General features: G+C 46.8%; 1 protein-coding gene across 8 annotated transcripts in view; it reads right to left on the reverse strand.

Annotated features, from left to right (window-relative positions):
• ANK1 (ankyrin 1) overlaps positions 1-22517 on the reverse strand; it is a 135347-nt gene that overhangs the window by 79045 nt on the left and 33785 nt on the right. For all 8 annotated transcript variants that reach the window (XR_004965727.1, XM_036297062.1, XM_036297061.1 and 5 more), the window contains 2 exons: positions 20747-20848; positions 109-207 (listed from right to left, as the gene is read on the reverse strand). Coding sequence is in view for 7 of the 8 variants with exons in the window: in XM_036297062.1 (XP_036152955.1) it covers positions 109-207; positions 20747-20848 (201 nt within the window). In the remaining variant the exon portion in view is untranslated. The remainder of the gene's footprint in view (positions 1-108; positions 208-20746; positions 20849-22517) is intronic.

Here is a 22517-nt window from a genome sequence, read left to right on the forward strand (position 1 = left end):
ATGGGCTCATGGAGGGCTATTTTCCATGCCAGGGTTTTGGACAACACCTGAAGGAACCACACATTTGAATTGTCAATGTAAAGCTTCCTCACTCCCCAAGAGACGTACCTTGGTTGTGGTTTCTAGAATGATCTCTTTGTGCAGAAGTTCAACCACCATCTTCACGTGGCCTTCTTTCGAGGCCAGGTGCAAGCCGTTCAGCCCATTCTGTGAAGAGCAGAGAGGCAGGGAGGGTGTGGTTAGTGGGACTGTGCATCCTGCGTGTCCTGCTGTTCCAAGTCGCTGGAACAGGGCCCCTTCCTTGCGAAGGGCAGGAGGGGGGAGCTGGAGGGGCCCTGAGTGGTATCAGCTTAGACACGCAGGGCCGGTCCAGCCTCTGCGAGCAGCTCTTCTGTAAGAGCATCAGATAACAGGGAAGGAAGGAAAGAGGGGATGATAGCAAGACCACCGCCCCCTCGATATGAATTGAGTGTGGGAAGCTCTCACAAAGCCACGGATGACCTTGAAATTCCAATCTTGCCCAGGCTTTAGGCATCCACTTAATGGAAACGGTGCAACTTCAACCCCCTTGTTCATTCATTTTCACGGCCGCAACCAGGAAAAGGAAAGAGGCAATACCAGTGCACCCTAAACATGTGTAGAGCTAGATGTCCATTTAATAAAATAATAAATTTTGAAAGAAGGTCATATGAAAACTAAATACCTCCAACCACCTACAGTGTTGGTGGTATTTAGTATGGTGGTAGTCTCAAAAAAAGAATTAGTATGAAAATAGCTTCTTTGCCACCTTGCCATTCAAATGTGACCAAAGCTGGCAGTTACATTTTAAGGAAAAGGGGGGGGGGGTGGAGCAACCGCTTCCCATGCCCAATCCCCAGGCCACCAGCAGCTCACAGGAACCAATGAGAGTGTCAGCTCTACCTGGGGAGGCTAAGTCTGCGCCTGGAGAAAGCAGCCTGGCCCCAGTGCTCCGTATCCCTCTCCTGCTTCCTGGTCTTCGGAGACATGCACTTCAATGCTTCCAAACTTTCTGGCAAAAGCTGACTTCAAAGAGTGCTGCTTAGAGCCACAAATTATTCTGACAAGATCTCAATGAACTAAATTTCATTCCCAACGCATGAGTAGATCTTGGCTCCACATAGAAAATGGGTTTAGTCACTAAGCAATCTCTATCCTGACATTTATGTCTTGCTCCTCTCCTGCTCCTTCCCCATCAACAGTTCTCACCTCTTCTCCCATCCCTCCTTCCGTCTCCTGTTTTGGTCAACTATGTTCTAGTATGTTCCTTTCTGGGGGGTGACCCAGAAGACAGAGCCTGGCCACCAAGATGGAGGGGCTTGGCTCCTGATGGTGTCATTTGGGGGGTCCCTTACTCACCTATCTTCAAATATCTCCACAGCCCCATCATGGGCTCCTGAAACTACTATTCTCCCTTTGTGTCAGGGCATCGTTTCCAGGAGATTCCTGTTAAAACCAAATATTCTACCTGGGGATGGCAGTGCGCTGGCCCTTAACAAATTAGCCCCATTGCTTTGCTGAAACCAGCAGAGGAAAGTAATGAGGAATTGCCGAAGCAGAGACCAGGACAGGTGCCCCATGCTGGGAGAATGGAAGGTGTCTACAACTCTCTTTGCCTAGGATCCTCAGACAGGGTAACTATCGCAGGTGCCCTGGATGCCAAAGAAGAGTGGGCTCGGAAGGGAACTTTACCTACTTCCTATTTAGATCAGACTCCACCCCCTACCCCCACCCCCCACCCCCGTGGGCCAAATCTTTTTGCACATCAGCACAACCAGCCTCACCAAGGTGTGTGGGGGTGAGGGGCAAGAGGCGGGGGTGAGTGGTGAGAGAACTCCTTCACCTAATATTTCCCCCGCCAATGTCTGCAAATTGGGTTTCCTCCTCTTGTAGATTTCAAACACCATGAAATGTAGGGTCCAAAGCGGTGTGAATTATTCACACCCCAGTGTGAATAAGGTTATCAGATAAAGTCTAGGTCAAAGCCAGTTTTGATAAGAGAAAGGGAGAAAGTGATTGAAGGCAAGACAGCAATCTGTTAGGACAGGAATCTGGGGAAGGGGGAAGAGCATTGTGCTGAAGGAAACCAGTTCCCCTCAAATCAATTTGCAAAACACAAATTCACTGAAAAGCAATTTGTCAAGTGACTGTGCTCTGGACGCCACTTCCCCAGCTCTGTGTCCTTAACTAGCCCGGCGCGCCTCACACCCCGCCCCCCCTCCGGCCCCCCATGCAGGTCTGCACTGGAGTCTCTCCCTTCCCGAGCACTGCGATCGGCAAAGCGCCTTATCTGGCGCTGAGCACAGGCCTTCTGTGATTACTTGGGAACTGGGGTGGCGTTTTTTAGCTGTGGGAGCCGGGAAGCTGCTGCAGGCGGCTTATCGCAGGGGACTCAGCTGTGGCAGCAGCGTGTGGCGGGCTGGTGGGTGCGGGCGGCGGGAAGGGGGGGGGCGGCGGGAAGGGGGGGGGGGCAGTTCTCGTGCTCACTTGCACAGCACCATCACTTTCCATGAGCATTCCTTGGTCCTGAGTGCCTCAAAGGAGGGAGACTGGCAAATCTAGAAGGAAAACACCTCCGGTTCATTGATACGGCTCGGGGAGGCTGGTCCTGGTATTTGGAGCCAGTGTCAGGATCTCTCTCAGAGGGGATTCTAGGCAGACTGTCTCTGCAGAGCATGCTGGAGAGAAAGTGATATTAGAGACCCTGAATGCTGGGAAATCAAGGACCAGAGCAGTCAAATGATTAGCTAAGGTCACACAGCCTTTCCAGGGCACAGCCACATATAGAACCAAGCTGGATTTCCCAGGAAAAAAGAGGGTTGCCCCCCAGAACAGGTATGTTTCTTTTTATCAGATGATGAAAGCATGTTTCCCCTTTTTATTACCAGGCAGCTGCATCTGTCATAGTTTCACTCAGCTCCCATCCAGTCCTGGCTCAATGTTCTCTTTCTTCTTTATGGTTTTAAAATTTTCTCTCTTTATTTTTAATTTGTTTGTTTTCAACAGAGTCACCCTCAGTTACTTTCAAGTCTGACTGTGGTGATCTGCATCCAATGCCCTCATCAGAGCCACAGAACAAGCCCACTTTGGCACAGCTACGGTAGGTGTGTAAGGCCCAGGGACTTAATGCAGACAGTCACACAGGAGCAGGGTTGTGACAAACACCTGTCTCAACTACAGTGTAGTCACAGCAGTCACCTCATGCTGAGCATTTACTTAGTCTGATTCAGCAAATGTTTACTGAGGATCTGCTCTGTGCCTGGCACCGGGCTAGAGATGAATAAAACACAAACTCTTAGCTTTAAAGAACTCACTTTAGTAGAGGAAACAGATGCATTAAAAATAAACGCAAAATCATGTGAAAATGCCCCAAATGGCACGCATAAGCCTAGAAGTCGCACAGAGGAGAAAGAAGCTGCTCTGTCAAGGAGCTCGGCAAAGCTTGGCGGAGGCTGTACAAGGCAGCCTCTGCACAGCCAGGGCTGCAAGTTCATTAACAATGGCAACATGGGAAGCCATGCCTGAGTTCAGATTCTAAACCCACTGGGTAAATTTTAGGAACTATACTTCCAGCCTCATCAAGTGCCTTCCTCTTTCTTCCAGGAAGCATCTGAATTCAAGGGATGCAAAGCATCCCAACCTACTGTAGCGAGTTTTCTCGAGCAACTGGCCTCAGCAGGAAGCTGGCTGGCCACCATCCAGTAGCCCATACCACAGAATGCCTGGAAACTAACATACTGCACATGTACACAAAGGAGCTTGTACAATTATCTTATTAGATGCATAGCTGGTCTACACAGGAGACCACTTATGGTACCAAAGGAGTGTTTCGTGGATAAATACTATATTTAATGCTTTATTTTTTAAGCTGGTTTTTTTTATTGCTAAAATAAGAAGGGGTAAAGGGGTGCAAGCTCTGTGAGCTATTTGCTCTTAGCTATAACGATAAACAGAAGATGAACTATACCACCCCTTCAAAGCCAGGATCGGTGTGTCTTGTTTTAGTTAAATTAAGTTGTTTGCTAAAAGGCAGGCTGCTGAGTCTTGCTTTGTATCTTTTTATCTACACTATATAATCTTCACAGCCATTCCTCTTGACGGCAAATGGCAGACAGACGGCTGACAGGGGCCAGGGGAGCATGGAACCACACATATCTTCCCCCAAATAACTGGAGGATAAGCAAGAAGGAGGTAGAGGAATATGAGAGTAAATGCTTCAGCTAAATTGGAAGCAGGGGAGCAAAGTGAAAATTACTTGTGGCCATTTTTTAACCACATGCCTTTCTCAGAAAAACACCAGCTTGTCAGATTCCTCTTCCTAAAGATGCCTCCTCTGGGTCTCCAGTTACAGACAGGAGACTAGCTGATAGTGTCCCACAGTTCTTGGCTGCTCTGGTCTACTTTTCTTTCCCCACTCTTTTTTATATTTTGTTTCAGTCTTGATAATTTATATTGACTTATTTTCAAATTCTTTGATTCTTTCCTCTGCTATGAGCTTGTTGAAGAAATTCCTCATCGCCAAGAAAGTCGTTTTATTTTAGTTCCAGCAATTTGTTTGACTCTTTCTTATAGTTTTTATTTCTCTTCTGAAATTCCCCATCTGTTCATGAATGTTGCCCCTTTTCCCCATTATATACTTTAACATATGAATCCCAGTTATTTTAAAGTCCATCTCATAGTTCCAGTATCTAGGTCATCTCTGAGTCTGGTTCTATTGATTGTTTTGTCTCTTGACAATAATTTTTTTGTATTATGTGTGTGTTGTAATTTTTAATTGCGTGCCAGACATTATGTGCAGAAAGAGCAACAGACACTGAAGTAAATAGCATTCATGCATAGAAATGGACATGCCTCTTCCTTTGTGAAGTTTTAGTCCAGCAGGGGGTGGGTGGGGATGGGGGAGCTGAATCAATCTAATCAAGAGCTGACCTAGGTCTGGATTTTGTTATTACCTTCGGTATACCACAGTCTTCAAATTCCTCTAGAAGTAGGCTGCTGTTACCTTGAGCTTAGAGGAGGAGCTGGGTGACAGGGTTTTTCTGTTTTCTCAATCTCCCCTCAGCTTCCAGCTATCTCTGCACGCCTGTGCCTCAAAATGGGGTCTTTCTCTCTGTTCTCACCCCTCTCCCAGCAGGGGCATGCTCTTCCTTATAACAAGATGCTGAGATGTGAGGGGGTACAGAAGTTCCTTTTAATCCTGGTCCAGCTTCAGTCAGGCAGGCTGTGTGCCTGGAATTTGGATTATTTTTATTTGTTTTAGCATTCCTTCCCCTTATATCTACACTTGGTCTTGTGTGGAAGTTGATTGCTCTCCCTCCAGTAATAACAGAGGAATAAGGTCTCCTTGTTAATGTAGAATCCTGGTCCAGGATTGTTTCCTGCCCTTGCCCAGGAGTAGAGGGTTTTGCCTCTACCTTTCCCTGGGCAGCCCTGGATCTCTGCCTGTGACCTGGGGCAGGACTGTTTCCTCCCTTCCCCAAGGCAGAGGAGTTTGTTTCTATTCCATCCCATGGAGAACGAATTTTTGCCTGTGGTCTGAAGGTGAGAGGGTGTGCTTTTGCTTCACATGAAGGAAGAGTCTAGAGAAGTGGGCAAAGCTTTGTCTGTTATTCACACACACACACACACACACACACACACACACACATGCACGCCTCTCGCCTCTCGCCTCTCGCCTCCACAGTCTGGTATCCTAACTTATCCCTATATTTCTCATGAGCACCTCATGGAGGCCTGTGGAGAAAATCTTGTCACAGACACACTGGACCACATTTGGCCTCTAAGAATTTGTTTTGATTTTAGCTTGTACGGTCTCCACCTCTTTCTTCTATTCTCTGCCAAAGATGAAACTGTGGCCCTCTCCTTGGAGGGACTTCTTGTCCCTCCTTGGATTCCAGTTAACTTGGCTGACCAGGAAAAATTATAATTTAGTACAACGTCCAGCCTTTTCTCATTGGTAGGGTGGGAGCAATGTTCTTGGAAGCTTTTTACCTCCTACATGCTCCTTATACTGAGCCTCTGAGGCTCACTAGCCCCACATGATCCCATTCCACATGGTTCTAATACAGCGGACAATCCTTTAAGGTTCCTTTTTTTTTTTTTTGGCAAAAATATTCATGCCAAGCACACACACCTAGAATTTTTCATCCGCCTTTGTTCTTTTTCAGGTAAAATGTCAATTTAGAGGATTTTGTCTGAGAAGCAATCTGTGTGGTGGGAGTTGGAGGAGATCTCAGCCAGGCGGTGTTTGTTTTAACATTTTTCAAAAGAAGAAAAAAGTCATATTCAGCCTGAATGATTTAATTTGGAGTATTTTCTTGTACCAACTGTGAGAAATTCCACTGGCAAAATACACAATTCCAGGCATTTGTTCTCAGCAAATCATTCTTCTGTTTCGCGTCCCTGATTGCCCCAATTACACTAATTGATTTCTAAATGTACAAATACAGTAGAATGTCATAGGAAATTTAACTCTTATCCTGTCCACAGCAGAGGACAGTTTCAAATAGAAAGGATGTGGTACCCTAAGATCCTACATCTCTTTCAAAATTGAAAGAACATTTCAAAAGCTGATGGTTACATTCTTGGGCAGACACACAGCCCTTGCATTGCTATTCTCACAGGCACTTATTTTTACCTGCAAATACAGCCTCCATGGACTGGCAGCCTCACACTGTGTCCCGAGGACCTCAAGGCTCACCTGCCCCCTCCCACCCCACACCCCTGACACTCATTATTTCAGTCCGCCACCTCCTTTCTTTGAGTTAAGCAGTGCATTTCCAGAGGGTAATGTGCTAATGTAGTATTAGAAAGTATGACCTTTTTATTCATAAACTACCATGTTACTGGTTCAGTTTCTCAGATTAGTTGGCTGCTATCTAGCCAGTCTCAGAGGCAATGGAGCACTGGAAAACGTGTTTTAAAGGATAAGGAAAGGACTAGAGTCCTGGAAAGAATATGTCAAGAGCAGTAGCAGAGAAAGCCAAGAAGTCTGAGGACCCAAGAGTGAACAAAGAGAGGTAACTTTGCCTTCATGCCACACTTCACTTTACCCGTGTGGTCAGTAAAGAACCAATCAGAAGATCGAGGATGTATATGTGGAAATGTGTAGGTTTTTATATTTAATCTCCCACTTTGCTATTCAATCTGGATTCTCTTTTGTTTGTTATATCTGTTGAGAGAAGATAAGTATTATATTCTACTAGAGGCCTGGTGCATGACATTCATGCACTGGGGAGGGGGTCTCTCAGACTGGCCTGCATCCTCTCGCAGTCCAGGACCCCGCAGGGAGCCGGCCTAAGCCGGCAGGTGGACACCCCCCAAGGGGTCCTTAGCACTGCCACAGAGGCAAGAGGGGCTCCCGCCACTGCCACTGCGCTCAACAGCCATGAGCCCCGGCTTGAGCGTTTGCCTCCTGGTGGTCAATGCACATCATACACTGACTGGTCATTCCACCATTCTGTCGATTTGCATTTTAGCCTTTTATTATATAGGATGTTATGGACATTTAATTCCCCAAGTACCAACCAGCCCATACATTTGTGACCTCTAGCTTTGCTCTATTATTGGTTTCTATTTGTGAAGCAACATCACTTACATTATATATTTGCAATTATATACAGCCCTGAAACAGAATAGCAAATAAGAATTAAGCACAGTTTATGAAGAGAAAAAAAAAGAATTGAAAGGATTCTGAATCCTTTCAAATCCTGAAATTGATGGAAAAGAGAGAAAAAATAAGGGAATAAAAAAGGCAAAGACCATGGAAACCAAGGAAGGCAGAGGAGATGATGAACAAACAAGAGATGATGAGAAAGGAAAGAGGGAGTGACCATCACTGTGGGATGACTAGATGAGGAAATGAATTAAGCAGCTAGCAAAAACACTACTACAACAATATAAATTTTGATTTCTTTCCCCAAATTGCCTGCACTAAATTTTCAGCCAAAACAGAAATGAAATCAAAAGTGAATGAGAGTTTTCCACCTTCCCCTCTCTTCCTTCCCTTCACTCCCTTTCCCTCCCAGCTCAGGGATGTGGGCATCTGAGGAAGCAGGGCTGTGAACCAGGGTGTTCCCTGCAGAGGCTGGGGCAGAAGTACGTCTGGTGTGTGAGAAAGAGGAGGGCTACTCCGATGTGGTTTGGATATTGTAAATAAATATGTAGAGGATGATGCGAATTAGTAGGAATCATGTTTCTCACTGTTCGTAGGGACTCACAAACTTGGAAAGACATAACTCTGAGGTGTCAGACAAGAATGGGAAGTATTGGCATGTTGTCATGGATGTTTAAAATGCATGTGCCTAGATAGATGTAGAAATAGTTACAGATGTGTGCATACACTCAGGCACATGCAGCAACCGGCAGCAATGGGCACATCAAGTGACCATATTTTGGTGTCTAAATATCATCCTCCACTGAAAGGAACCTTGGTAAAATGGCTGGTCCAGGGTCGGGGCAGGGAAAGTACAAAATGGCCCTGGGACAACTTGTGCCAAAAAGTAAGAACACGCTCCAAGAATGCTGAAGACATATCGAAGAACAAAGAAGCCAGATGATTGAAAGGGCTCCTATTGGCTTAATTAAGCTTTGAACATCAAAATGAAAAATTAGCATATGAGATTACTACCCATCAAATAAAGTAAAAACCCATGACTCTGCACAGGTAGAAATATATAATGGGGGGGATATAACCCACAACGAATCAATGAGGGAGGAGGAAAAGCTTATCCTTTAGTAGAATGCCAGCTAATAAATGTAGAATAAATGACAGAGATGGAGACTCACTCTTTGGAATCTCATAGTGGTAGTTAATACAGGTAGAAGACAAATGTATGCCAAGGCAGGTGGCTGGGAATTTGATGAGGAACAGGGTATTGGCATTACATCAGAATATTCCCCCCCACACACATACACACACACCCCAACAAAATACTGATAAACTACAAAGGGAAAAAAAAATCAATAATTGTGTAGTAGAAAAACTTGGTAGACACCAACTTCACTAGGTCCGTGGTCGGCAAACTGCAGCTCTCGAGCCACATGCGGCTCTTTGGCCCCTTGAGTGTGGCTCTTCCTAAGCCTTAGGAGTACCCTAATTAAGTTAATAACAATGTATCTACCTATATAGTTTAAGTTTAAAAAATTTGGCTCTCAAAAGAAATTTCAATCGTTGTACTGTTGATATTTGGCTCTGTTGACTAATGAGTTTGCCGACCACTGCACTAGGTGATCGGGGTTAATATCAGGAGGGGTAGAAAGGGAGCATAATTTCTGGGGTATTCCTACCAGAAATGCACTGCCTTAGTTGGGTCATAAGGAAACATCAGCAGACACAGCTGGGGTTCAAATTATGGAATGGAAGACTGTCATAAACATGAGAACCAGGCAAAGGCTGAGGAAGTGTTTCATATTGAAGGAAACTAATGAGACATGACAACTGAGTACAGTGTGTTCTAGATAGACTCCTGGAACAGAGAGGATTAGAGATGGAGATGGAGATAGAGAAAAGGATAGAGATAGAGATGGAGAAAATAGAGATAGAGATAGAGATGATAGAGATAGAGATAGAGATAGAGATAGAGATAGAGATAGAGATAGAGATAGAGATAGAGATAGAGATAGAGATAGAGATGATAGAAGGAGAATTTAAGGAGGAAGAATGAAGGGGAAAGGATGAAGCGAGGGAGAGAGGGAGAGGGGAAGGGAGGGAGAGGGAGAACAATCTCTCATTGTTGGGACAGTTGGCAAATGTTAATGGAGTCTGTGGATGGTTGTGCTAATCAATGTTGATTTCCTGATCGGAAGGCTAGTAGGATAGTTATGTGGGAAAGTGTCCTTACTTTTGGGTGGTGCACACTGAAATGTTTAGGGTGATGGGGAATTACATCATATATAGTATATATTATAGATAGGTAATAGATAGATGAGAGAGAGAGAGAGAGGATAGAACAAATGCAGTAAAATGGTAACAGAGAACCTGGGTGAAAGAAGTGTGGGAGTTCTTTGTACTGTTCTTGCAACATTTTTTATATGTTCAAAACTAATTAAATTTTTAAAGAAGAAAGTGGAGGTAGGAGAGAGTGGTAGAGGAAGAAGCAGAGGCAGGGTGTAACTCTGGTCTCTGGTGAGGGCCGTGGTCGGCAAACTGCAGCTCGCGAGCCACATGCGGCTCTTTGGCCCCTTGAGTGTGGCTCTTCCACAAAATACTACCAGCGGGCGCGCGTACAGTGCGATTGAAACTTCGTGGCCCATGCACAGAAATCGGTTTTCGGTCTGGGCGAGTCTATTTTGAAGAAGTACTGTTCATATTTGGCTCTGTTGACTAATGAGTTTGCTGACCACTGGGCTAGGGCAGTAGAGGACGGGTGGCCGTCAGGGTTTCTGCATGTCTCACGACTCAGAGCCAATGTGAGGAGCTGAGCAGACATGCCTCATGTCTAATGGAGAGGTGCAAGCCTTACCAGAGTTCAGAGATTATTCCAGGATGAAAACCCTGGAGTGCCACCAAACGATGACAGAAGAGCAGCCTGCAGCCCCACGTGGGAACCAGCTGATGGGGAAGCCTCTCTGGGAGGACAGGTGTCGGGTTCTGCAGGGCCATCCCACCTGCAGCCTCTTTCTCACCCAGATACGGCTGGCTCCGCAGACACTGCTTGGTGGGCTAGGTCTGCTAAAGATACATGATTCTGGGAGCTAATGGATCAGAAGCCAGACGGACTGGAGCAACTGGCATAACCCTGGCGGAAAAGGACACCTTATCTCCTTTGCCAACCTGCCCCTTATCCAGGGATGGGGAAAGCAGAACAAGAGCAGAAACAGAGAGGAAAGGACGAACTCGGAAAGAAAGAGGTGATGCAGATGGAACGGAACAAGACCGGATCCAAGCACTTCCCCTCCTTTGTTTTATTGCGATCTAAATTTAGGCCCATCCAGGTAGCTCTGAAGACTCATAGTTTACTAGATATTTTTATGAGGAGGAAAGACACGCTAATCCTTTTCATTATCTATTTTTAAAAAAAGAAAGGAACCCACAACTATTCCAGAGCTGTGCAAGGAGATGAATCAACCCCAGATCACCTCTCTACTCTCAGTTAAAAAACCTACACAGCCTCCACGCTCTGCGAAGTGCCAGGGCTCAGAGCAGATCAGCTGCAGGGCTCGGGGCCCTCTGGGAGACTGGAGGAGGAAGTGTGAGCTCAAGTTAATGAGAGAACGGGACTTTGAAATTCAGCTCAGCAGCTAAGAATATCTCCTATGGACTAGAAACAGTTTCTATGTCCGAGATCTTGGCATTCCTCTAAAAAGAGAAAAGGAGCCAGACCTTCAGAAGCAGGGCAGTGGGGTTCGGGGAAAAGTACAGTAGGTAAGGAATCGAGGCCTTTACACTGTCCTCCCCACCAGTCCTCCTCACTTCACCTCCCCGGGCCTCAATCTTTGTATCTTCAAAACATTAGAACTGCTCTGTCTCCTAGCTTCCTCTTCATTCCACAATTCCAGAATAAAACTATGTAACGGCTCCCAGAAAGCAATTAAGATATGCATGTAGAGATGCACAGAAAAAGATCTGACAAGGTTCACACCCAGCTGTTCACAGAGAGTTGGGGTACAGGAGAAGACTTAAGACTTACAGAAAACTATGTATTTCTGTATAGTATGCACTTTTAAATAACCACCATTCATTAATTTTGTTGTTAAATAAAAAAAATCACAAAACAATTAAGATCAGGGACATGATTGTCAAAAATGACAAAAAAATTATATCAAGGAATTCACAATCAGATGGAAATAATCCCAGGCAAACGTACATGCATGGTCCATTCCGACCAAAAAGAGTAGGCACTGGGTTTAACATTTCCTCTAAAAACCAGCGAGGCAACTCTTCCTCCAAGGCCCAGATCAAATGTCCTTGTTCTCTGTGACTTGTCCTGCCCTCTCTCTTCGGCACGCCATACCCTATTTCCAGCCCCCAAAAGCGAACTGTTCTCTCGACCATGTTCCCATGACACTCGACGAGAACTCTAGCAAGGCCCCTTATTAAGTGGAATTGCATCTATCTGCTCTTGTGTCTGTGTCTTTCAATGGGTAGGATTTCTGAGGTTCTATTATCTCGCCTTTGTAGCTTCGGTCCTAGCATGGGGCCTGGCACACAGTGCATGGTCCATAGGACTCTGCAGAACTGAATGCACATTCGTACAGCCTGACACACACACACACACAGCACGATCTTCTTTCTTAGTCTCCCAGGAGGAGGCATATCACATCAGGTCTCCACACTGTAAATTCACAGCAATCAAACCTTAAAGGGGAGTGTGTGTGTGTGTGTGTGTGTGTGTGTGTGTGTGTGTGTGTGTGGAGGGGGGATGTGGGGGCATGCACTTTTCCTTGCAGTGTTTTCCAGATTGTTCTTGATGATGCTCTTCACTCTTTTCCTCAATCCTAGGATCCCAGAGATGTCCCATTGTCATTACAAACGGGCATCTTCACATAACTGAATTGGTCATTTAACTCCTCCTTCACCAAGAAGGAAGGGGAAAGGAAAACAATTCAAGGAAGGTGGCTCAGGGGACTCAAGGGCTCTGCTGCAAGTCCCAAGTCCACCTGTAGGGTGCAGTGGAGAGACTCGGGCTGGGAGACCCAGACACAGACTCTAGTTCAGGAAGACTCTTCAGCTCTGCGCCTCTCTGAGTCTCACTGGCCTCACTTGTCCTGCTTCTGCTCTGTCCACCTCACAGGGTGACGTGAGCACTAAAGGTGGTCGTGCCCAGGGAAAGGCTCAGGAAAGCAGAGATACTGTAGAAATGGAATCTGTGATTATTAAACACTCTGACTCATGACAAGTAATCAACTTACTTTAAAACTGTAAATTGGCCATTATAACTAGCAAGATGAACATCAGTTTGTTTCTGCTGAAATGCAGAAGTAATTTGCCTATTTAAAATAATTCAGGAGATGGAGATTTTTAAGTTCCAACTTTTTCACTAATACCTTTTCTGGTAAGAACTTCAGAAGAACCCATGGTATCAGACATGGGCATCTATTTGCTTCTCTTGTTTAACTGCCCACCATGGACCACCACTTTCCCATGGTGGGGAGGGATTTCAATAATATACTCTTCTCTCTCCTTCATTGCTGCCCCAGAGCCTCTGGAAGGGAGTAAGTGAGGGCTTAGCATTAACATATTATATTAGGAAGGCTTAATATAAGGTAAAATTAGGGAACTATGTAGTTGAATGCCTTTTCTACAACTGTCAATAGTTCCCAAGAGAAAGAAGATGACAGAGAAAAGTAACAGGTTCTCTATCTACACTGACCTTGACATAACCTTTGTAGCCTTTCATCCTCACCCCTTTTCATTCCATTTACCCCTACTTTGCTGTCTGTGACCTTTACTGCTCCTGCCTTTGTACAATCTATTCCTTCTGCTGCATTTTCCTTTCCCCAATTCTCCACCCAGCAAACCCCTACTCTTCCTTCAAAACCCTTCTCTGCGATATCAGTATTTTAGCCACTAACCCCAGACCAGAAGCAACGTGAGAGCAGGCACTGGGACTCACTCAGCTTTGAGCAGCCAGTACATGGCATATTCGAGCAGCTTAATAAATATTTGTTGAATCAATGGATAAATGAATGAAAACATTCTCTGTGCTTGTTCTGCATGGCACTTACAACACTGAGTTTGTAACCTTCTATGTACAAGCTGGACTTCTTTCACTACCTCTGAGTTCTTTGAGAGCAGGGGATAAATGAATTTAGTCTCTAGCAAGGTGCTTCGGTCCTTGTAAGTGCCCCACACATGTTTGTGGAATAAATAAATGAGCAGAGGAAGTTTAGGTGGTCTTCTCAAGCCCATCTCATCAAATCTAGAGTCATAAAGCTCAGATGATACTCAGAAGTAACCTCTAGACCTCAGCTTTCTGAGACACACAATGAGAGACTTGAATGCCATGACCTCTAAGCGCTAAGATTCTATAATTTGGAAAGGGAGCAATTATCACAATCACCAGAGCCCCAGGAATCCTGCTCAAAAGACTTGGCATTTGGTTTCTGTAGAAAAGATTACTCTGCAGCAGAAACTATTGCTACAGGTGCTCCATTTATTAGAAATGCCTAAACCCCTGTACCTTCAAGATAAACAAGTACCCAGCAGTGATGGGGGCACGTGAAATGTACATGGTGGGAACTCAGGGAACGTCAGTGGGACAAGCATGGCTTTGCATGCTTTCACTGGCTGTGTTTTAGCATTGGAAGTGGTTTCTGTTTTTGTGAATATTCAGATGCTCGAGCTTCTGGATACTGCAGCAAATATTGCCACACACTCGACGAGTGGGGCTAGTGCCAGAATCAGAACCACAGAGTCATTATCCTATGAATGACTATTTCACAACACTCCTAAAAGTGGTGGTGCTTAGAGCAATCCTCCATGGGCTACGCGTCAAGTACATAAACTCTAAGCATTGGTGGTTACGGGAGGCTTAACATCTACTGACTGAATTGATGCGCACCTACTATGTGCCAGGCAGAATCCTGAAAAAGAGCATTGAATGAAATAAAGTCCTTTCCCCTTGAGGTGCCTACATTTTAGTGGGAAAAGATGCAGAAAAATGGAGAGGCACACAGATGCATCCTAAGTTGGGTAGCAATAAGTACTATGGAGAGAATAAGACAGGCTATAGGGATGGAGGAGCCTGGAATGCTCCAAAGGCTCGCCTGATGCCAACACTGCAGACAACAGGGCTTCTCTTTTTGGCATGAATTTTCTCCTGGAGCCTCAAATAACATTCTTATGAGGAAGGCCAAGTGAGCCTGTGTTTGCTAGCATTATAAGAATAGAACAGAAAACTAAAATAATGAGGTTTTTTTGCCCCTGGAGTTATAGCTGGTGGTTCCCAGTGAAGCATCTAATTTGACCCCATATTTCTAGGAGTTCAGGAGAACAGAGGCCCTGAGCATTCTCCTCTTGTTTTCTTTTTATGGGGGGCTAACTGGTAAATGTGTAAGATCAATTAGCTCACTGCAGAAAGTATCTTTTAAATTGCTATGGCCTCCATAAAAATATTTTGATTTGATTAAGTAATCCAGCAATAATTCTGGAAATGGAACATATGAAGTTGATATTAGAATGTGCATAATTATGTAGCCATTTATTCAAACAAATATTGAGCACGTAGAGATCTAACCTGGGTGCCATAAGGAATAGGCAGTCATGGACTTCACTCTCAGATGGTTTCGCATCTACTAGGACAGGTAAGATGTGTTCAACATTACCATGCTGCACTGAGCTGCAAGAGAGATGCTAATCAATTGCAAAGGCAGAGATTCCTCCAGGCTCTGGGGATCAGATATGTCTTCACAATGGATTCTGAGCTGAGATTTGAACGAATCATCCCATTGTACTTGGTTCTTGCAGTGGCAAGAATGACATGGCCTCAGGCTGAGTAGCGAGCCCCTGGCCCCTACACAGCCTTGTGTTGTGTGTGCTGAGACCACCGTAGCCAGGGCAACAACACAGCAAACCCAGGGAGGCAAGTCTGGCTTCACCACCTCCAGTGTCCCTACTTACTCAAAGCCATCACTTGGATCTACCTGGTCTACTGCCTCAGCCTCCTGGCCAGTCTCCCTGCTTCTGTGCCAGTGCACCAAGTCTATTCTCCACACAGCACTGGGGTGATCATTTAAAAACCTACATCAGATTGAACATCTCTTGTGTAAAACCTTCCAATGGCTTTCCATCACCCTTATAGTGGAATCCAAGTCTTCACTATGGCCCGTAAGTCCTTCAAGATTTGGCCCTGAAAATTTCTCCCATCTCCGTGCCCACCACTTTTCCCCTGAATCACTCCACTGCAGCCACACTGTCCTTCTTGCTGTTCCCCAAACAAACCAAGCTTACTCCTGCCCCCAGAGCCTTTGCACATGCTTCCCCTCTTCCAGGAATGCTTTCCCCCAGAAACCACTTCATCTTATTTGCTCCTCTTGGTCTCTCAGAAGTCGTGCCCTTAGAGAGACCTTCCTTAACCACCCCATCTAAAATCCCTTTCTCCTCCATGGTACTTCTCATTAGCTGACATACATTTGTTCATTTTCTTGGTTATGTCTGTCTTCTTTACCAGCATATAACTGCCACGAGAGCACAGACTTGGTCTATTTTGTCTGTCTTGCTCAGGGCTTGGAATAGTACCTGGCACAGAGTAGGTGTTTAATAAATACATATGGAATGATCCCACAAAGGCACTGGTGGGATTATATTCAACATGCTCTCATCCCAGCTTTCATCAGCCAACGCCAGCATTTGACTTCCTCGAATGCTGAACGACTTCCAAATCTCTATCTTTATCTATTCCAGGCTCAAATATCCCATTGCTTACTATATAGCAGTCTTCACGTCAATGCCCCAAAGACTCCTTAGGAGAACCTCCACACAACCCTGTTCTTATCCCCTTACCGCGTTTCCACACACTGGGTCCCCCCTCTCCCCCCAGTGTTCCTGGTCTCAGTGAATGATGCTTCCACCTCTCAATAAGCCAGACCTCTCAGAAGTCGTCCCCACAGGCTCCTTCCCTGCCCTCCCGCCTCCAATTCCTCACTGAGACTCTTCACCTTGTTCCATCTCCACACTCACAATCTTTATGCAAGCTACCAACACTTCTCTCCCAGGCTAGTGTAAGAGTCTCATAACTGGCTCCCCCATATCCACCTCTGGGCCCCTCCATATGCCTTCTGCACAGTAGCCAGTGTGGTCCTTTAAAGCACACCTCCTATCACGTCACTCCTCTGCTTGAGTCTGTGGTTCCCTTCCCTCTGCTCTTAGGATAAAGGTCAGAATTGTGAACATCTGTAAGCGGGGTGGCTATTCTGCCAGTACATGCCCACACGGCTGTACAGGTTGTTAAATGCTGAAATACCTCCATTCCTCTTGGTCAATAGCCATTGCCTCAAGCTCTTAAGTTGCCCTCACTGCTGCTGCTCTGTCCCCTCCGGCAGCTCTTTCCTCTCAGTCAGCAGCTACAGGATTAACAGAATGCACACAAACAAGCACACACACACTGCTTGGGCCCTGGGGCACACTGTCCCCGTTGTAGACTGTTGTGATGAGTGCCCCTGCCTGGAATATAAGGTCCAGCACAATCCCAACCGCACTCTCCGACCTTGCTGGTCCTTCTTGCTCTTTGCACTGCCGCCACTTTGGCCTTCCTGAAACTCTCCGAGTTTTCCCCTGCCTCAGGGATGTAGAGACAGGCTATTCTCTATGATTGGAATGTTCTTCCCTTTCTTCACCTCACTCACCCCTACTCATCCCTTAGCTCAACTATCTCTTCCACACAACAGCCTTCTCTGACCTCCATCTCTAGGTCAAGTCTCTCTCATATAGTCCCATAAAATCCTATGCCTTTCCTTCACGGTGCCTAATATAGTTTGGTTTGCATATCTATTCATGTGGGTATTTGATTGATAGTTCTCATTGCCAATGGACTACAGTTCAAAGAAGATGAAGACAGGACTTTTTTTTTTTTTACTATGAAATCTCTAAAGCTCAGCACTCCATATCAGGTGGAAATGTACAGGAAGACACTGGCTGAAGACAATGGGTCTAAAGCGTGAGCAATGCTTGAATAAATGCAAGAACCCAGCATTCATGTAAAGATCTTGGCGCGTGCATGTGCGCATGTGTGTCCTTATGTGTGAACTTGTTCTTTTTTCTAAGTATAATAATGATGATGATCATAAAAATGAGTAGACACAATCTATGCAATAAGGAAACTGCCCTGAATATTCAGATGTCTCTTATATAAGCCGAGTTCCTCTTTTCACACACTTAGAGTAATTACTTCCTATTATGGCAAGCAGCATACATTCTTTCCACAAAACATACTATTTGAAAGTGTGTTACTTATATAAGGATCAGCATTTGCTGTATTGCTGCTGTCACAGTCCACCAGCTCAAAAGATTCAAGCAAAACACATTCTCAAGCCATGGCCCCAGGACAAGAGCCTGTTTTTATCTTCCCAAAACAATGAGTGGATGTTTTTAAAGAGTGGATGTTTTTAAAGAGTAGAAGGCACTGGAGCCATTAGGATGCGAGCCCTGTGAACATTACCCAGCAGCAGCACTGTCCCGATGGGTGCACTAATGTGTTTAATGAGGGCATAAGTTCAGCTGCTATAGTCCTTCCCCCATATTACCCATACTCTCCACTCAAGAGCAAAAGCCATAATGCCCTGTGAAACCAGAATGAGGCTCGGGCAATGCTGGCAGTCCCCGGGGGCAGCCCATCTGCAGCTCCCTGCCCCTGCACAGTCACGGAACTGGACAAAGACCAACAGGGCCAGGATCTGGGGAGCCGGGACTAAGCCAGCAGCCAGGGGCTCTGCACTAGGGCGAAAGCTTCCTTTTACTCCCTCTGACCTTCACTGCCTTGCTCGCACCTTCTGCTCTTTGAGAGAAAAGGCTGGTCTGAGCCAGGACTGCAGTCTCCAGTCTGAGGCCAGAGCCTCCCCTCAGTCTCTAGCAGGGCCAAGCGTGACCTGTCACTGGCACCGAGCCGATCGATCGATAGGAAGTGGTGTCAATAAAGTGCAAATAATGCCTGGTTGCCCTGAAGTGCTCTCAGGAGAGACGGCAGGCAGAGGGACAAGCCAGCTATGCTCAGGGCTCACCCACGGAAGGCCAATCAGGACAAAGCCTTTGCTCGGGTGTCATCAAAATCTCCCAATTTCACACCGAAAATGAGCCCTGGCTCAAGGCTTATGAGCATTCGGTTGTCCCCATTTCTGCTAAATGGATTCCTTTGAGAGCTGGCATCTTAACCCTTGGAAGGCCTCTGAGGCTCGGAGCTCCCCGGCCGGAAACTGCACTGCAGAGGAGGTGCACTGGGTCTCTACAGCTCTGAGCTGAACGGAGGCAGCCTCAGGCCTGGCCTCTGGCACCAGAAACGCATCCCCCTGGGGAGAGAGACCAACTCCCTCCCCTGGTGGGGGCAGGGCTGGGTGGGGACAACAGGACCTCCAGCTGCTTCTGGGGTACTGTCCAAGGGGTCCCTGGGATGCCTCCCTGAGTCACTCTGGGACTCTCACTCTGCCCCGTACTTGATTGACTCTTACCGCCTCTTCCCACGAAAGAAATGGCTTCGGAGTTTCAGTCTGCTCTCCAAAGGCCAACCTTCAGCTCTGCATGGTTGGTGAGGAATGTCCTTCGGTCCATGTTGTATATTTGGACAGAGGGACAAAAGAAGAGGAGGAGGGCTTCCCCCATCCTCATCCAGTTTTCGACCTGAAGTGCAGTCCACACGCTTCACCTCCCCTCTGAAGTTCACTGCCAGGGGCCTCCGCCTCCTACCACACACCTACTTCTGTTTCCCATCACACACCACCCGCTCCATCCCCTCTGATTTTTAGCTGTGAATTTCCACAGGAGACCAACTGAATCCCAATGGGGTCTTGGCCCGGGAAGAGAAAGCAAGTGGTATTCTGCATTTTAAGCCAGAGGGAGGGGACGGTCTGGCCGGGGGGGGGGGGGGGGGGGGGGGGGGGAAGGGCAGAGGCACATGCCAGTGGAAAAGTGAACCTGCGTTCCGGGCATTTCCCCACTGGCCTGTAAAAGTCATCCAGCCCACTGCCCCATGGATGAACCTGGAGGGCATCATGCTACCTGAAATAAGCCAGTCGCACAAGGACAAATACTGCATGTCTCCACTTATATGAGGTGCCTAGAGAAGTCAGGCTCATAGATAGACAGTAGACTGGTTGCCAGGGGCTGGGGAGAGGCAGGAATAGGGTGCTACTGCTTAATGGTGGCAGAGGTTCAGTTTTGCAAGATGAAAGAGTTCTGTGGATGGAGGGTGGGGATGGTTGTACCACTATATGAATGTACTTAATGCCACTCAGCCATACACTAACAATGGTTAAGATGGTAAATTCTAAGTTATGTGTATTTCAGCATCATTTAAAACAATTTTTATATGGTTTAAATGGTAAAGAAAAAAGTCACAGTGAGTAAATGTATTCTAAATTAGAAACTGCATTAGCACGTGCGCCTGGACAACTTAATCGGCAAAAACAAACAAATGCCACCCAATCCTCAAGCCCAAGCCGCACCCTGTTCTCACGCTAGGGGTTTATTTCCTCTCTATTCCGCCAATTCCTCCTCGTGGGCTGGCCCTGCCCTCCAGCCAGTCCGGCGGCATAGGCTCAGTTTCCTCAGCATGCCCTCCAGAAAGCAAGGCTCTGGGTCTTAGCAGCAGAAACCTCCAGAGAAGCTGGCACATCAGTTCTCAACGGAGCCAGTCTCGCCTTTGTCAACAGCCTGTGGGCGAGACCGCATCACTACTTCCTTCTCAGCCTGCAGAGAATCCTCAAAGGCTGCTGCTGACAAAGGAGATGTAATGTCACCATTGGCTCAACATCCTTCAAAGCCCTTCCTCCTGCCCACTTTCAAAAGCCACATATTCTAAGGCCACAGCAGGGACCAATGGCAACTTCTAAGGGAAGAGGCGGCAGGGGATGGAGCCCGGGGCCAGCCCACACTGTTCAGGCATCAGCCCTGCTCCGTGGGGCCCTGCCCCGGGGCAGGGATGTGAGCAGCCGGGCGAGGGCCTTCAGCAGGAGGAAGCCCTGGGGGATTTTTGAGGCCACGGGAAAAGGTTAATAGAAGCGGATTAAAACTCTCAGGGAGTGGCATCAGGCCAGAGCCACTCTTCAGAGACCACGTGCCTGTCCCCATCCCACTTACCTGGTTACAGGTGTTAATGTCTACCCCATTCTGCAGGTAATCCAAAGCTTTATCCAAGTTCCCTGATCTTGCTGCCCTGAGAAAGCTGGTAGCAGCATCGCCCTGTGAGGAGAAAGAACAGGCTGTGAGTGTGTTCTGCGTGGTAACAACCTCACGATCCCGCTCAAGCTCAGGGCTGCGAGAAAGGGCCGAGAAAGGGCCAAGGTCACAGTGGCAGGCAGCTTTGCACCCTCCGGTTACGACGCCGTGGTGCCCACTATAGTACCCAAGTGTGATATGGGGTCCAGAGCCCCTTGGCCAGGACACAGGTGGCACCAGCCATTGAGAGGGGACTCCATTCGAAGCTGAATGCTCAGCACAGCCTGGTATCTTACTGCTTTGATGGTCCAAGTGTTCTCTGTCCTCACTAAGGTGGCTGTATCACGTAGCCCCTGTCAGCGAGTCACTGATGCAAGCCCCACGGGCTGCTATTTGGCGGGTTTGTTTTTTAAGTAAACAGCACATAGCACTTACTGTGCACTAAGAACCATTATGATCGCTTTACAGGTAATATATATTTACACACACGCATATACGCATTTAATCCTCATTCAGAACACCCAAGGTACGTCCTATTGTGGCCCCCACGTACAGATGAGGGAACCAAGACACAGAGCACTGAAAGGGCTGGTGCAGGGTCACACGGCAGTCAGGGCGCAGCCAGGGCTCTGAAGCAGGCAGTCTGGCCCTGAATCCAGTGAGCTCAACCTCCCTGCTCGGCTGCCAGCGGCATGTGAGCTCTGACTCGCAGGTGCCGCTCAACCTGAATGATCTGTCGCTCAGCCACCTCCACCAGCCTCTCAGGATGCTGCTCCCAGGAACATCTGTTTGTATTAAGGATGAGTGACAGCCAGAGAGAGTGAGCACTGGGGACAACCAAAGCTGACGAATGCAGACAAGCGTGGTGGGAGAGCACAGGCCTGGAAGGGGCGAGGTGGCTCAGAGCAGCTCCCCTGCATGTCGCTCGTCCCTATGTTCTCAGGCACCTCCTGTTCCCATATCTGTAAGGCAGGAGGATAAGGCCGTCCTCATCCCCTGGCTGTGAAGCTAACAGGAAATGTGTTATTATAATTATTATGTCAGCTGTGAAGCTAAAAGGAATAATACATATTATCATAATTATTATACCAGCACAAGTGCTGAGCACAGTGCTTAGCACATGTGCCTACTCAGGTAGAGTTTGACAGGTAAGATTGTCACGTGACAGGCCATAGGTGTGCGCCTCTCCACCAGAGGACCTAGCCGTGCCTCATGGTGCCTTCTCCCCTTGGGACACTCTGTCTCCTTCCTTCATGCTCCTCCTCCTTAGCAAGCATGTTCTAATGGGCTAAATGGTGGCCCCCCAAAAGATATGTCTGCACCCTAATCCCTGGAACTTGTGAATGTTACTTATTTGGAAAGAGAGTTTTTGCAGATGTAATCGAGTTATGTGTCTTGGGATGAAATTGCCCTAGATTACCTAGGTTAGCCCTAAATCCGATGGCAAGTATCCTTATAAAAAACAGCAGATTATAGAACACTTGAAACGTGTATCATTTTATTAACCAATGCCAACCCAATAAATTCAATAAAAAATAATAAAAATTACAAAACAAAACAAAAAGCAGCAGAGGCCTGGCTAGATGGTTCAGTTGGTTGGAGCAGGCCCATATACATCAAAAGGTTGCAGGTTCAATCCCCAGTTGGGTTATGTCCAGGAGGCAACTGATCAATGTTTCTTTCTCACATTGAT

This window comes from Myotis myotis, unplaced genomic scaffold (genome assembly GCF_014108235.1).
Source record: "Myotis myotis isolate mMyoMyo1 unplaced genomic scaffold, mMyoMyo1.p scaffold_m19_p_3, whole genome shotgun sequence".
Taxonomy (NCBI): domain Eukaryota; kingdom Metazoa; phylum Chordata; class Mammalia; order Chiroptera; family Vespertilionidae; genus Myotis; species Myotis myotis.